At 36.5% G+C, this 13,515-nt stretch overlaps 1 protein-coding gene across 4 annotated transcripts in view; it reads left to right on the plus strand.

Moving 5' to 3' along the window:
- Nucleotides 1-13,515, plus strand: part of DTL (denticleless E3 ubiquitin protein ligase homolog) — a 48,825-nt gene that overhangs the window by 5,598 nt on the left and 29,712 nt on the right. For all 4 annotated transcript variants that reach the window (XM_045452465.1, XM_045452464.1, XM_045452466.1 and 1 more), the window contains exons 3-11: nt 817-915; nt 2,182-2,243; nt 2,328-2,448; nt 5,330-5,395; nt 6,580-6,692; nt 7,927-8,000; nt 9,310-9,413; nt 9,703-9,807; nt 13,007-13,119. In XM_045452465.1, the coding sequence (XP_045308421.1) occupies nt 817-915; nt 2,182-2,243; nt 2,328-2,448; nt 5,330-5,395; nt 6,580-6,692; nt 7,927-8,000; nt 9,310-9,413; nt 9,703-9,807; nt 13,007-13,119 (857 nt within the window). The remainder of the gene's footprint in view (nt 1-816; nt 916-2,181; nt 2,244-2,327; nt 2,449-5,329; nt 5,396-6,579; nt 6,693-7,926; nt 8,001-9,309; nt 9,414-9,702; nt 9,808-13,006; nt 13,120-13,515) is intronic.

Raw genomic sequence — 13,515 nt, forward strand, 5'->3', positions numbered from 1 at the left:
GAATCCAAAGCAGGCTCCAGGCTCTGAGCTGTCAGCACAGAGCTTGACATGGGGCTCGAACTCACCAACTGTGAGATCATGACCTGAGCTGAAGTCGGTCACTTAACAACTGAGCCACCCAAGTGCCCCTAGAATTTTTCTAATAACTGTTCTATGATTTATGAAATAGGCTTTTCTTAATCTCTATGCATAATTATAGATTTCCTCTAAAGCATAGACTATTAGAGCATTGTTGGTTTTGTTGTTTTTTAATTGATACTGGGAAAGGATTGCAAAGGTTCAGCCATCATGAAAAACTGTTTTGCCCAGTAGGTACACCTTTTGGTCTGATGGAATCTCTTTCTTTCTATAATGCATTGGGGAACATATGAACAGAAATAGAAGTACTTGTCCCCACGGTTAATGGTTTAAGAGAGGAAAAGTAAAAGGGTATGAAAAGGAAATTTAACTAGTAGACTCAACTTGCTGGTGGCTTGTATCATATGCTTTTCTTCGCCATTGGTCAGTACCACTCTTACTTTGTTTAAGTACTACCCTTCTCTAAATAAGAGATTATCTGAAGATAATTTTGGTGGTTTTGAGTCATTCACTGAATTAGATATTATGGCAAATTTTAAGCAGTCTTTAATTCAAATAACGTCTCTACCATATCAAATGCTATTTGGGTAGAATCCTCTTCCCTCTTTTCAAACAGATTCTTTGTGTTTAACTAGTAGCATTCAGTTAATCTATACTGTATTGTTTTTAGAGCTTTATACTCAGCTTTAAAATTTTTGTGTTACTTTTTATATATTTTATTTTTTATTTCTTATTTAGCTCCCAATATGGAGCATATACTAGCAGTTGCCAATGAAGAAGGCTTCGTTAGGTTATATAACACAGAATCACAAGCCAATCGAAAGAAGTGTGTCAAAGGTAAGTCTAGGTCTAAACTTGTTGTTTTAACATTATTCTGAATTCATAAAGCCTCGTGTAAATTGTTATTTGGATATATTACCAATTATATTCACTTCTTTTTTTTAATTTTTTTTTTTTTTAATGTTTATTTCTGAGACAGAGATAAAGCATGAGTGGGGGAGGGGCAGAGAGAGAGGGAGACACAGAATCCAAAGCAGGCTCCAGGCTCTGAGCTGTCAGCACAGAGCCCGACACGGGGCTCAAACCCACAAACCGTGAGATCATGACCTGAGCTGAAGTCGGTCACTCAACCAACTGAGCCACCCAGGTGCCCCTATTCACTTCTGAATAAGCCTGTTCAGGGACCAGGCCCAAAGTAAATGGTGGACTGCCTTTCTGTCAATATTATTAACTATGGCAATACCTTTACTGAAAGTTTAAAAACACACACACACACACACACACACACACATTTTAGGATTAAAAACAGTTCTTCTTTTAAGAAGTTAAATCTTTTACACTTAACGTGGTTGGAGGAAACATCACTTTCAAGTATTTATGTTGCCCAAGCATTTCCCAAGGAAAAGTTCTGCTGACCTTAAGAAGCTGATAGTTTGGAACTAGTTAAGTCAAGTGTGGAGATAAATAAAACAGGCTATAAATGATGTAGATGTACAAGAAAAATGCCACAGGTGTCAAAAGGAAAACTTTCGTGTAGTAAAGATGGCAAGGAAAATTTTTCATGAGGTGTAGGATATTTGAGTTGGACTATGGTATTTAAACCAATGGAGGTGGAATAGGACACGCCAGGTGGAGGCAAAAGCATCAGCAGAGCCCTAGAGATAAGAAAGCATAGGCTACAATTAGGGAATAGGGAGTGATCCAGTTTGGTTGGAATAAGATATATGGAGAACAGTGAGAGATAAACCTTGCAACAGAGATAAAGACCAAAGTATGCAGAACCTTGAATGTCAAACTAGTTTAGATTGCATTCAGAGAGCATGATGAAGATTTTTGAACTGGAAATGTTTCAGAAACATTCCATTTTAGAGAGTATATTACTAGTCACCTCATGGAAAGGAATTTGATATCAAATGGTAGTTCTCTATAGTAGTAAAGGGAATGTATAATGTCTGTGTGTACACAAGTTCTCTTTGGCCCATGGACTGTGGGGTGCTGATGACTGATCTTTTCACAACAGCTTTCAAGAAATTCAGACGGCTATTGATATGGCTACCCCGAACATAGTCTAGACATTTCACATTCACCATTTTCTTTGTTTAGAATGGATGGCTCACTGGAATGCTGTCTTTGATCTGGCCTGGGTTCCTGGTGAACTTAAGCTTGTAAGTGACTTTCATTTTATTGGAATTTGGGTAAACACTGGTAAAGCGTTTCTTTATTAAATTATGATACCTTATTTTTGAAAGGTTACAGCAGCAGGTGATCAAACAGCCAAATTTTGGGATGTAAAAGCTGGTGAGCTGATTGGAACATGCAAAGGTCATCAGTGCAGCCTCAAATCAGTTGCCTTTTCTAAGTTTGAGAAAGGTAGGTTTGTACCTTTCCTCTTTCATGTCCTTAACCTTTATAGTGAGTTAATAAGAAGCTGTGATTGTTTCCTCCCTTTCCCCTGTCAGAGATGCTACTTTACCTACATAGATGATTGAGAGTCTCATGACTGAAACCCATGAAATAAAGTTGGCTTTTAGTCCCGTTCTTATGGACATTATCTCCAGCTTGTCCCTGTTAAGAATCTTCAGATAATTTTTTTCTATAATCTTGCAGATAAGGTAAATACTTATAAACAGCCACAATACCTCTGTACAACTTCGAGTGTCCTTTAAAATCAAAACCTGTAGTGGACACTGGTTAACTCTATTTATAAATTAGATACTTTACTTGTAAAATTTTAATTAAATGGGGTGTGAGGATAGAGTGGGAAACTTGATAAAATGGGCATGATTCTCTACCTAAAAATTTACTATTTAATTACTTTAAATGGCCCAATTCTCTAATATGTTTTCAACCATTATTTGCTCGCAGTTGATCTTTCTATATTTATTTTGCTATTATAATAGAGAAAGAAGATATAAAGAGTGATATAATACAGAACAGTGCTGTAGTAGCTAGGGAAAAAGGATTGTCTGAATGAGCTCTTCATTTCTGTTCACTTCTTTTCTCCTTCCTCTATTAGTTTCTCACTGAATTTTTTTTTTTTTTTTAACAAAAAGACCAACAAACACTGATCTCAAAGAAGTGGCTGAACTAATCTGATTTTTACCTCAGTGGTAAAGACAAGTATTGCAGTCTCCTTTATCATTAAGAAATATTCTATTTTTAAAAGGAACATTTTTATTTATTCACATGAGCACTCAGGAAAATCAAACTGAGCTGTTGAGCTGATATGTACTAAAAAAAATGTCAATTTTAATTGACTGTGGTTGCTTTTGAGAGCGGAACCTTGAAGAAAAATAAATGGCATAGTTTTTACCTCTAAGTTTTCATTCATATATCTATTGTATAAAGTTAGGTGTTTGTGTTCTGATTTACTACTGTGTCAGAGTTTGCTGTGAGTTTATAAAAATAAGATGAAAATTTACCTTACAAAGTAAATTTATTTAAAGAGTAATAGGAAAGGGAAACACTGTATCTTTTGGTCCCTTCACTTAATTTCTTTAAACTCTATACAGTAAGTCTATGCCAATGTGGTCTAGTAGAAAAAAGCACTGTGTTAGAAATTGGGGCTGGTGGCTTTTATCATGGCTCCCAGTAGTCTGTAGGTGCTCTAGCATGAATTATCTGGTTGGACACTGCCCCCAAGGCCACATAGTTTGGTTGGTAAACACAGATTAGATTTTAGATCCTTCAGCCAAATGCCTTTGTACAGGGCGCACTTTTACAACCATATGTAGAACCCCTGTTTTAATGTGGTTTCTGCCTCTAAACTCTTGGGCAAAGTCATTTTTATTTCCCTGGACTTTCATTTGTTGATATTTTTGTTTTAACAGGCAATTAACTCAGTAGTAGTTAGATGGCAGGCTGTTAGACATACAGAAGGGTCAGACCCCATTTTCAGTTCTTCAACGTAAGCCTTAATTACCAGCTGCCTTTGGTTTTCCCTTGCATATATGGTTCAGGGGTCAACCAGAGACTTGTGCTAAATTTAATTTTTTTAATGTTTATTTATTTTTAGAGACAGTATGAGCAGAGGAGAGGCACAGAGAGAGGGAGACACAGAATCTGAAGCAGGCTCCAGGCTCTGAGCTGTCAGCACAGAGCCCGACATGGGGCTCGAACTCACAAGCTGTGAGATCATGACCTGAACCGAAGTCGGAGGCTTAACCGACTGAGCCACCCAGGTGCCCTGTGCTTTAAATTTAAACACAGAATTAGAGTTACCCTTTCTCTGGCTCTCTCTGGAGTTCCCCTCTCACTCTGACAGCTCTTGTTGTCTCAGTCTCCTTTTCCTAGTTCCTATGGCTTGAAAGATGGCAGATATTTTATTGGCATCTTAGCTGCCTGGTACTGCTCGTGCAACTGTGGTTACCTTCAAGGCAAAACTACAAAAAAACAGTAATTTAGCCCAGGCCAATCATTTGCTTCAGGTGTAAACTCCCCTCCAAAAATTGCATGTTTTTGTTCAGTTTCTAAACAGCCCTCAGGTAGTTGGTTTTTATATTTTGTCCAAAATTTATAGCTAATGCAGGTAAAGATTGGTTCGGTAAGGGCTCACTCTTTCACACAGGAAACAGAGTCTTTTTGGTTTAGTTTTTAAAGAGTAAAACATTACAGATAAATTGAAGTTCCCCTATGTTCCCTTCTCTAATCCCATTGCCCTTTTTTCTAACCTAGAGGCAACCTCTTGTACCATTTTGTGTAGATCTGGTCCATATTTTAATACTGAGACAGTATAGCTTGGAGATTTGGAGAGTGGGCTCTCGATTTATTCTGCTAAGAATATCTTTATAAGTTACTTATCTTCTCTATGCCTTAGTTTTCTTATCAATAAAATGGGGATAGTAATAACCCCCTAAGAGGGTTGATAACAAGGATTGAGATAATTTATATAAAGCACATGGGTTAGTGTGTAGCGCTTAGTAAGCTCTCAGTATATTTTGGTTACTGTTTGTTTATCATTATTCTTTCCATAAGCGTACCATATATAGTGTTTTGTGTGGTTTTAAGAATATTTACACAGAGGGATTTTTCTGTAAAGTGTTTTTTTCAGCATAAACCTTTTGAGTTCTTTGTAGTCTTTTCCCTTCACGGCTTTGTTTTCTCTTATTGTTAAGCCATGTATTTTTTTCGATTTTAATCTCCTCTGCCAATTACAGTGCGTAACATATAATACATGCTCTAGGAAACTTAAATTGAAATGCATGCATTATTGACTGGTTTTGTTAACTTCTTATAAACTATTTCCCCATAGCCGTCTTCTGTACAGGTGGAAGAGATGGCAACATTATGGTCTGGGACACCAGGTGCAACAAAAAAGGTAGCCTAGTTCCATTTTAGTTTTGATAAATGTAGGATCACCCCATACTTACGTTGATTGAGTTAGTGATTTCATATAGTTACCACCAGGGGGCACATGTTCACAATCCCCCATTTCTGCTCACTGTACAAATTGTCATTGTGTTGCAAGTATTACCCTCCATATTTACTTCTGTTGTCTTCTGAACTGCAATAATTTACCTAAACTATTGATGGAATTATTAATACATGGGCTCACTGGGAGATGATCTTTTAGTTTAAAAATTATTTGGCTTTAAAGAATTGGATTAAACATAATTATGCTCACACTGCCCCCATGATACCATTAAGCAGAATGCAATGATCGTATCTCTGCTTGCTTTTTTAAAAATAACTTATTTATTTTTAACAGACTATTTTTCAGAGGGCTTTTAGATACACAGCAAAATGGAGCAGAAAATCCAGAATTTTCTCTGTACTGGTCTACTCCCTATCCTTACAGCCTTTCCCACTGTCAGCATCCCACAGCCGAGCTGCGGACATTTGTCAAAATTGATACACCTGCACTGATACATCATTAGTACCCAGTGTCCCTCTGTACTTTACATTAGGGTTCACTCTCGGTATTGTACATTCTGTTGGCTTTGACAAACATATGATGACATGTATCTATAATTATGGTATCATGCAGACTAGTTTCACAACGCTAAAATTCCCCTGTGCTCTGCCTATTCATCCTGACCCTTGGCAACCACTGATCTTTTACTGGCTCCATAGTTTTGCTTCTTTCAGTATGTCATATAATTGGAATCTTACATATGTAGCCTTTTGAGATTTGCTTTTCTCACTTAATATGTATTTAAGGTTCCTCCATGTCTATTCGTGGCTTGGTAGCTCATTTCTTTTTACCACTGAATAATATGCCATTGTCTGGATATACCACAGTTTACTTATACATTCATCTCCTGAAAGACATCTTGATTGCTTCTAAGTTTTGGCAGTTAGGAATAAAGCTGCTCTAAATATCCATACGTTTATTTTTTTTTTGATATATTATAATCTCACTGAAAGAAATGTAATGCAGTAGCTCCCAGCTTCTTCTTTCACTTTTAGGAATACAATTTTGGGATCTTATACGTAAATGCTATATTCAGCATGGGAATAAAGTTCTGAAACCTAAATCAGTTTGTTCGGAATATGTTTCAGATGGATTTTATAGGCAAGTGAATCAAATCAGTGGAGCTCACAATACCTTAGACAAGCAAACCCCTTCAAAACCTAAGAAGAAACAGAATTCAAAAGGACTTGCTCCTTCTGTGGTAAGGTTTTATAGCTGTGTACATGTGTGCATCTTAACAGGATAGAATCTCATTTTACAGAACTTCTTGGGCATAAAATAGGAGCTATAGATTAAATGAATGAGAATCTTCATTTCCTCTTGGTATCAGTGGTTTACTGCTTAATACTCAATACCTACAGTACTATAGTAGTAGTTCTCAAACTGTAGGGTGCAACACAGTCACCTGGAAGTATAGTAAAAAGTCATCTTCCTGAGCCTCATCCTAGAGACCTCCATACATACACGCATCTAGAGTATAATGTAATTCATTAGAAAAGGGGGGATGGTTTGAAGAAGCATATTAAGTACCTTGATAGAGTTTTCTTTAGGAGGAGGGAATCCCTGTTGTTTTCATAACTACAGGAAATATGTAGGTTTTTAGTATTTTTTTAAACATTTGGCAAAATATTAAATATATTGAGACATTTAGGTAGAATATAGTATCTCTCTGAAAATTTGTAGTCAAAGCTTAAACAATGCCCATAATATACCTTTTCTCTTTCAAAAAAAAAAAAAATCGCCATTTTTTTGGTGGGTCTTATTGTGTTTATTTTGCTAATATTCCTGGTCTGTAGGATTCAAATTAATATAGAGAATATTAGAGAAATGTGTTTACTAATTAAAATTGTAAACCATGAATAGGACACAGGCATGAGAAGAAACTGACAGGGTTAACGTGATTTTTGGAGGCCAGATGAAGTTAAAATTAATATCATTTTAGACAATCAGATTCTGAGCCAAGGAAATTTGTTAATGACAATTAGGAGGTAAAACTCTACTGAGCTCCTTTTAATTTTTCAGAGCATGTAGTCATTTTTTATCCATAATTCTTTAGACACTCCTGTATGATAGTTTAGGTAGACGGTGACATTTTACAGATGAAACAGGCACAGGGAAGTTAAATGAGTTTTCTAAGAATACACAGTTTATTAGTAGGGCTGATTTTAAGTAGAACCAGTTTGTTTCTTGAGTACAAGGCAAAGTCAACACTATGTACTATAACTTAATGATGTTTAGGTCATTTTCACACAAAATTACTTCTTGGTCAGGATAAATATCTGATTTAGGATTATTAGAAAGGGAAAATTTAGTCTAACTCAGAGTTTGGGTGAGGGGGAAGCCATCATTTTAGCATCTTGGTTTCTTTGTGGTAAAGATTATGATACCCAAAATAGGACTTTCTGCCATTCTTTTTCTGCCTCTGGTGCTGTTAGGATTTCCAGCAGAGTGTTACTGTGGTCCTCTTTCAAGATGAGAATACATTAGTCTCGGCGGGAGCTGTGGATGGGTAAGAGCCTTGCTTCTTTTGATGAGATCTCTTTCATAAACATAGGGAAGTCACCTAGTCCCGTTAAAATTGAATGTGTGTGCTTTTAACTTTCGGCGTAGTGAATATCCAGCTGAGAACTACAGATGACACTGAAAAATACCTAGTTAGGACTTTTGCTCAAAAAATTAAATGAGGTAATGTATCACACTGAGCACATTACCTAGCACAGGGAGCATTGTGTTGGCTGCTATTGCTGTTGTAGAGAAGCTGGATGGGTAGCTCACTTGTCCATGCGGTAGAATTTAAGCAGTGGGTCTTATTTTGAGGAGTAAGATTTCTGTTATTTTGGATTTTATCTTCTCAGGTTTAGTAATAACCCTAAAAGAAGAAATCTGATTCTGGGTATATAATGGGCATTTCAAGGAGTAATAAGGCCTAATGACTTTCACATACCTACCATCCGTGATTGGTCTGAATGTTTGGTTTTCAAATAAGTTTGTGGTACTTCTTGATTGGTTGCTTTGTTAGAATAAAAATTCTTTGAATGTTTTTTTAAGCACCCTTCTTTGCCCTCTTATTTGCTCATTGTATCTCTGAAGGCATCCCTACCTTCGAAACTAATTTAGGATGATGGCTTAATGAACTAGGATTTCTGTTGTCTCTTCTGGACACCAAAACTTGTCTGTGGACCAAATTCTCAGGCACAAATGAAGGATTATCTGAAGGTTATTAGTAATGCTTCTGAATGGCTGTGAAAGCTTGCTCTGTTTGTTTCCAAGGATACTGCCCTTTTATACCAAACTTGGGTTTTTTTCAGGTTGTCTATAAACTAGATGTTGAGGATTAAGACAATTATACCAATAAGTGAAATGAAGAAATACTTCATTTCACGGGAAAATTTATTTAGATTACTTAAGGATTTATATAGAGAGATAACCATAGGGACAGGGCTTATTCCTTATGATGTTAGAGGTTACATGCAGAGTGTTAATGGCTTAGGAAGCATTTATTTTGTTTTGTTTCTGAAAACAATGAAACAAAGACCATCGGAACCCAACCTTCATCTTCCTTTTCCGCTCCCTTAAAGTAAACTCAAGGTAACCCATCACTGGGTCAGATCACATCTGTTTCCGTTCTGCTTAAGTTGTTAGCCTGACATTGGAAATAACGGTATGAGATAGTTCAATCTGTTTCCCAGTGAGATATCCTCATTATACCTGATTGATGAGCCAGAGGAGTCAGATTAAAAGTCCTTTCACATTCAATGTAGTTGAAACTGGTTGGAGTTGGGTGGCTACAAAATAACTTTCTTTACCTTGGTTTTTAGGGTAATCAAAATATGGGATTTACGGAAGAATTATACTGCTTATCGACAGGAACCCATAGCATCCAAGTCTTTTCTGTACCCAGGTAGCAGCACTCGAAAACTAGGTAAGCCTTTTTATAGCCTGTAGGACTTTTTTTAGATGTGCGAGTTTTTGTTAAAATTTTAAAAATAAATATCAAGCTGGTTTTCAGCAACACAGACTTAAAGCTAACATGTCATTGTATCTTTTTGAAATTAGAAAGATAAACACTCTGAAGAATATTTTTGGTTTATATATATTTGGGGGAAGACAAATTCTGATAATCTTGTAGAATGTTCTTTTTGCCTCCACATTTTCACTTCTGTTCTACTCACTGTCATCAGGACATGCTAACTAAAGTTTCCTTTTTCTAGGATACTCAAGTCTGATTTTGGATTCCACGGGCTCTACTTTATTTGCTAACTGCACAGATGACAACATCTACATGTTCAATATGACTGGATTAAAGACTTCTCCAGGTAAGATCTTAGCAACTTCAAATCTCCTACCCAAAAACTAATATGGAAGTGTTTGTTAATGATAATTTAATATTGGCCTTTTTTCTAAACCAAATTTATGAAGACGTATGAGGACTTTGAGGTCTTTGATTAGTTCTAGTGATGTTTTGATAGATACATTTCCCTGTGGTAATTGCACAAGTAAACAGAATCCTGCTCTCTATGGTGATTTAATTTTATGTTAACGGTGAGTCTTTCCTGAAATTATGTCCCTTTGACTATATTTAGATTTATCTCAATTTTTGTGATACAGAAAGCTGTTCTGCTTAGCTTTTGTCTTGTTTGGGGGTTGTTTGTTAAAATTAGGGGGCTGAAGTTTTTAAGCCCCTAAATAGTTTTTATCTACTCAGCCTCCTTAAATATCTCTAGTTTTCCCCAACCTCGCTTTTTTTTTTTCTTCAAGAAAATTAAAATTGGAATTTGGTGTTCAAAGTTGATACATGACATTTTATAAAAAGAAGTGAAAATTTCTTAGACATCATCGAAAAGGGTTATTTGGGTTACATAATTTTAAGAATATTATCAATTACTTAGGCAAGCTACATATTCGTAACCTGGTTCTTGCTCAGGTCAGAAACAGACTTTGAATTCTATAACCAATCCCCAAAGTTACCTAGTTCCCATTAAAGTAAGATGTGTTGATAAATAAGGAACCTTAAAATAGTATAGAATTTAGCTGGGCTCTTACAGAAGTTTCCAAAGACTGCCCCAAGCCATTATTAGGAGTTTGAATTCTATGACAGCTTCACAGTTGGTATTTCTAACACCCTGGATTGGTTCTGGTGTTTGTCTAAACAAGAACAAGATTATTTGGAAAGGGGAACGGTGTATAACTTTTCCTATTTTCCTGAGTAAAGCCAGAACTTGGATAGCTTTTAATTTAAATAGCCATATAAAATAGACTTTTTAAAATCTTTCTCCAAAAAATAAAAATATAATCCCAATTGTGTTATCAAATATACAAGAGCTCCTTTTTTTAAAAAAATTTTTTAATGTTAATTTTTGAGAGAGAGAGAGAGAGAGAGAGAGAGAGAGAGAGTGTGAGTGGAGGGGGGGAGGGGGAGCAAGAGTTGGAGACACAGAATCTGAAGCAGGCTCTAGGCTCCAAGCTGTTAGCACAGAGCCTGACGTGGGGCTCGAACTCACAAACTGTGAGATCATGACCTGAGCTGAAGTTGGACGCTCAACCGACTAAGCCACCCGATGCCCCACAAGAGCTCTTTTTGTGTCATTTTTTTTTTTATGGTGTGGCCCTAAAGGGGGGCTTGAGTTTAGTTTGTCCCTCTGTCATCGAACAAATATGCCCAATGCTACTTTACTAATAATTTAGTGACCTTTTTCCTGTGCTCCTAAAATAGTATTAGATAGATAGATAGGTAGATAGATAACATTCCTTAGAAATTGAGTGACAGATGTGTGTGTGACATCTGGTAATTGCTTATCTTTTTCAAAACTTCAGAGGGTCCTGGGGCCCCTGGGTGGCTTAGTCGGTTGGGCGACTGACTTCGGCTCAGGTCGTGATCTCACGGTTTGTGGGTTCAAGCCCCGCATCTGGCTCTGTGCTGACAGCTCAGAGCCTGGAGCCTGCTTCCAATTCTGTGTCTCCCTCTCTCTGTACCTCCCCTGCTCATGCTCTGTCTCTCTCTGACTCTCAAAAAATAAATAAATGTTAATAAAAAATTTTTTTAATTAAAAATCCTTCAGAGGGTCCTGGGCTTAATATTTCATTTCCCATGCTTTTAATTCACAATATTTTATTATACTAAGTGATGTTCATAAGGATGACTCTGAACTACTTCAGTAAAGCATTTTCAGAGCCCAAATTATTAATTTAAGTTAAGCTAATCAAAGCCAATACAGGTTTAAGGATTTTTCAAAAGGTTTGAAGCATTTACAGTGTACATTATTAGACCAGCAGAGGGCAGTAAACACTTACTGGTTTAGTGGGAAATTTGGTCTGTAGTTTTCCATTCATAGTTAGAGTTGAAAAAAATAAATATAGTTTTGGAGTTGGATTCAGAACAAAGGATGCTGTTTATTTTGTGAGGATTTATCTATCATAATAGATGAAAAGAAAATTATATCTGAATTGATTCACATTCTACTTCCACATTGAGAGTGTTGCCGTGGAAACTATTTAATATGTAGGCTTTTTCTTGAAAAGCAAAAACTACAAGATCTTTTTCCAGTTTTATTCTGGTAAAAGGAAGAGGTTTCTATGACCACTTAAGGAAAGCTATTAAGTCCCTTAATAATTCCTGTTTCCTTTCTGTTAGAAGATTGGAGTGAATTTTTTTTCCTGTTTATATGTATCCTTAAATTCTCCAATAAGTGAGATTATTTTTCTTATATTTCCTATTAGTGTTCTCATACCAGAGGCCTCAGGTTTTGGTCTGAGGGTAGAAGAACCTGTCAAGCACATTGTGCTAGATTGGATTACTTGCCCTTTTACCACAGGTAGTAAGAAGTCTAAACCTGAAGGCTAAAACTAACCTAGTTGGAGTATCTTACGTGTGAACATATAGTTTACCCCACTAGCTACTTCTTTCCAGCCTTTTTAAAGTGTGGAATTAAAAAGACTCCTACAAAAAAATTAAGATAGATTCCTACATCCCAAATGACCTGTCCCTAAATCTTAACTCTTTCCACTGATTACTGCTTATTCATGCAACAATGTTTGAAAATCTACTCTGTTCAAAGCACTGTGAGGTCTAGTGAGGAAAGAATAAAATAGGAAATTTGTCCTTGAGATTTGAAGTCTTAGAGGAAGAAGGACCAATGTATTATACAATGGAAAAGCCCTTCCTCAGGGTGGGGAAAGAGGGGTCTAATAAAGGCATTTTACTAAAAGAGTGGAGACTGGTTCCATTCTTCTTAGGAATGTTTTTCATCACTTTCTCTTCTATAGCCAGCTCTATACCAAGTATTTGGGCTTAGGTCATGAGAGTGCATCTAATATAAAGCCTCTCTCTGAGACTTCCTTTACTTTTGTGACAATGTCCAATTCCTTTTAATTTAGTGAAAATAGCTTGACTATCTGTTTCAATATTCAATAGTCAATACACTAATAAAACTTGTTAGAACATGTATACTGTCTGCATTTATTTGAACACTGGAAATAATAAGAACCAAGTAATTTTATTTTTCCCCCCTCTGGCAGTGGCTATCTTCAATGGACATCAAAACTCTACCTTCTATGTTAAATCCAGTCTTAGTCCAGATGACCAGTTTTTAGTCAGTGGCTCAAGTGATGAAGCTGCCTATATCTGGAAGGTAAGTTGCCAAACTTCCCTCACAAAGAGGTTAAAGAGACTAAAGTGTTCTTACAAATATTTTTTCTAAGATGAGCAAGTTGAATACAAACACGTACTGTTAACTTTCTTTACATCAGATGTTCAATACAAGTTGCTTCTTGCTTCTTAACATAGCCAAACCTCTCTCTGTCAGAATATAACACACTTTCATGGCCAGAGCTTCTCAGAAATGACAATCTGTGTCCTCCAGGAGTTTCACAGATTATCAGGAAATTGAGAATTCAGAAGACCGGAGAGAGTCTTAACTACTTTGTCCTACTTCCTGGAAAAACACGTTGGACTGCCTTTCTGCCTTGATCATGAGATCAAGCCCCATGTCAGGCTCTGCGCTGAGCGTGGAGCTTCCTTGGCATTC

This window comes from Leopardus geoffroyi, chromosome C3 (assembly GCF_018350155.1).
Source record: "Leopardus geoffroyi isolate Oge1 chromosome C3, O.geoffroyi_Oge1_pat1.0, whole genome shotgun sequence".
Lineage (NCBI taxonomy): Eukaryota > Metazoa > Chordata > Mammalia > Carnivora > Felidae > Leopardus > Leopardus geoffroyi.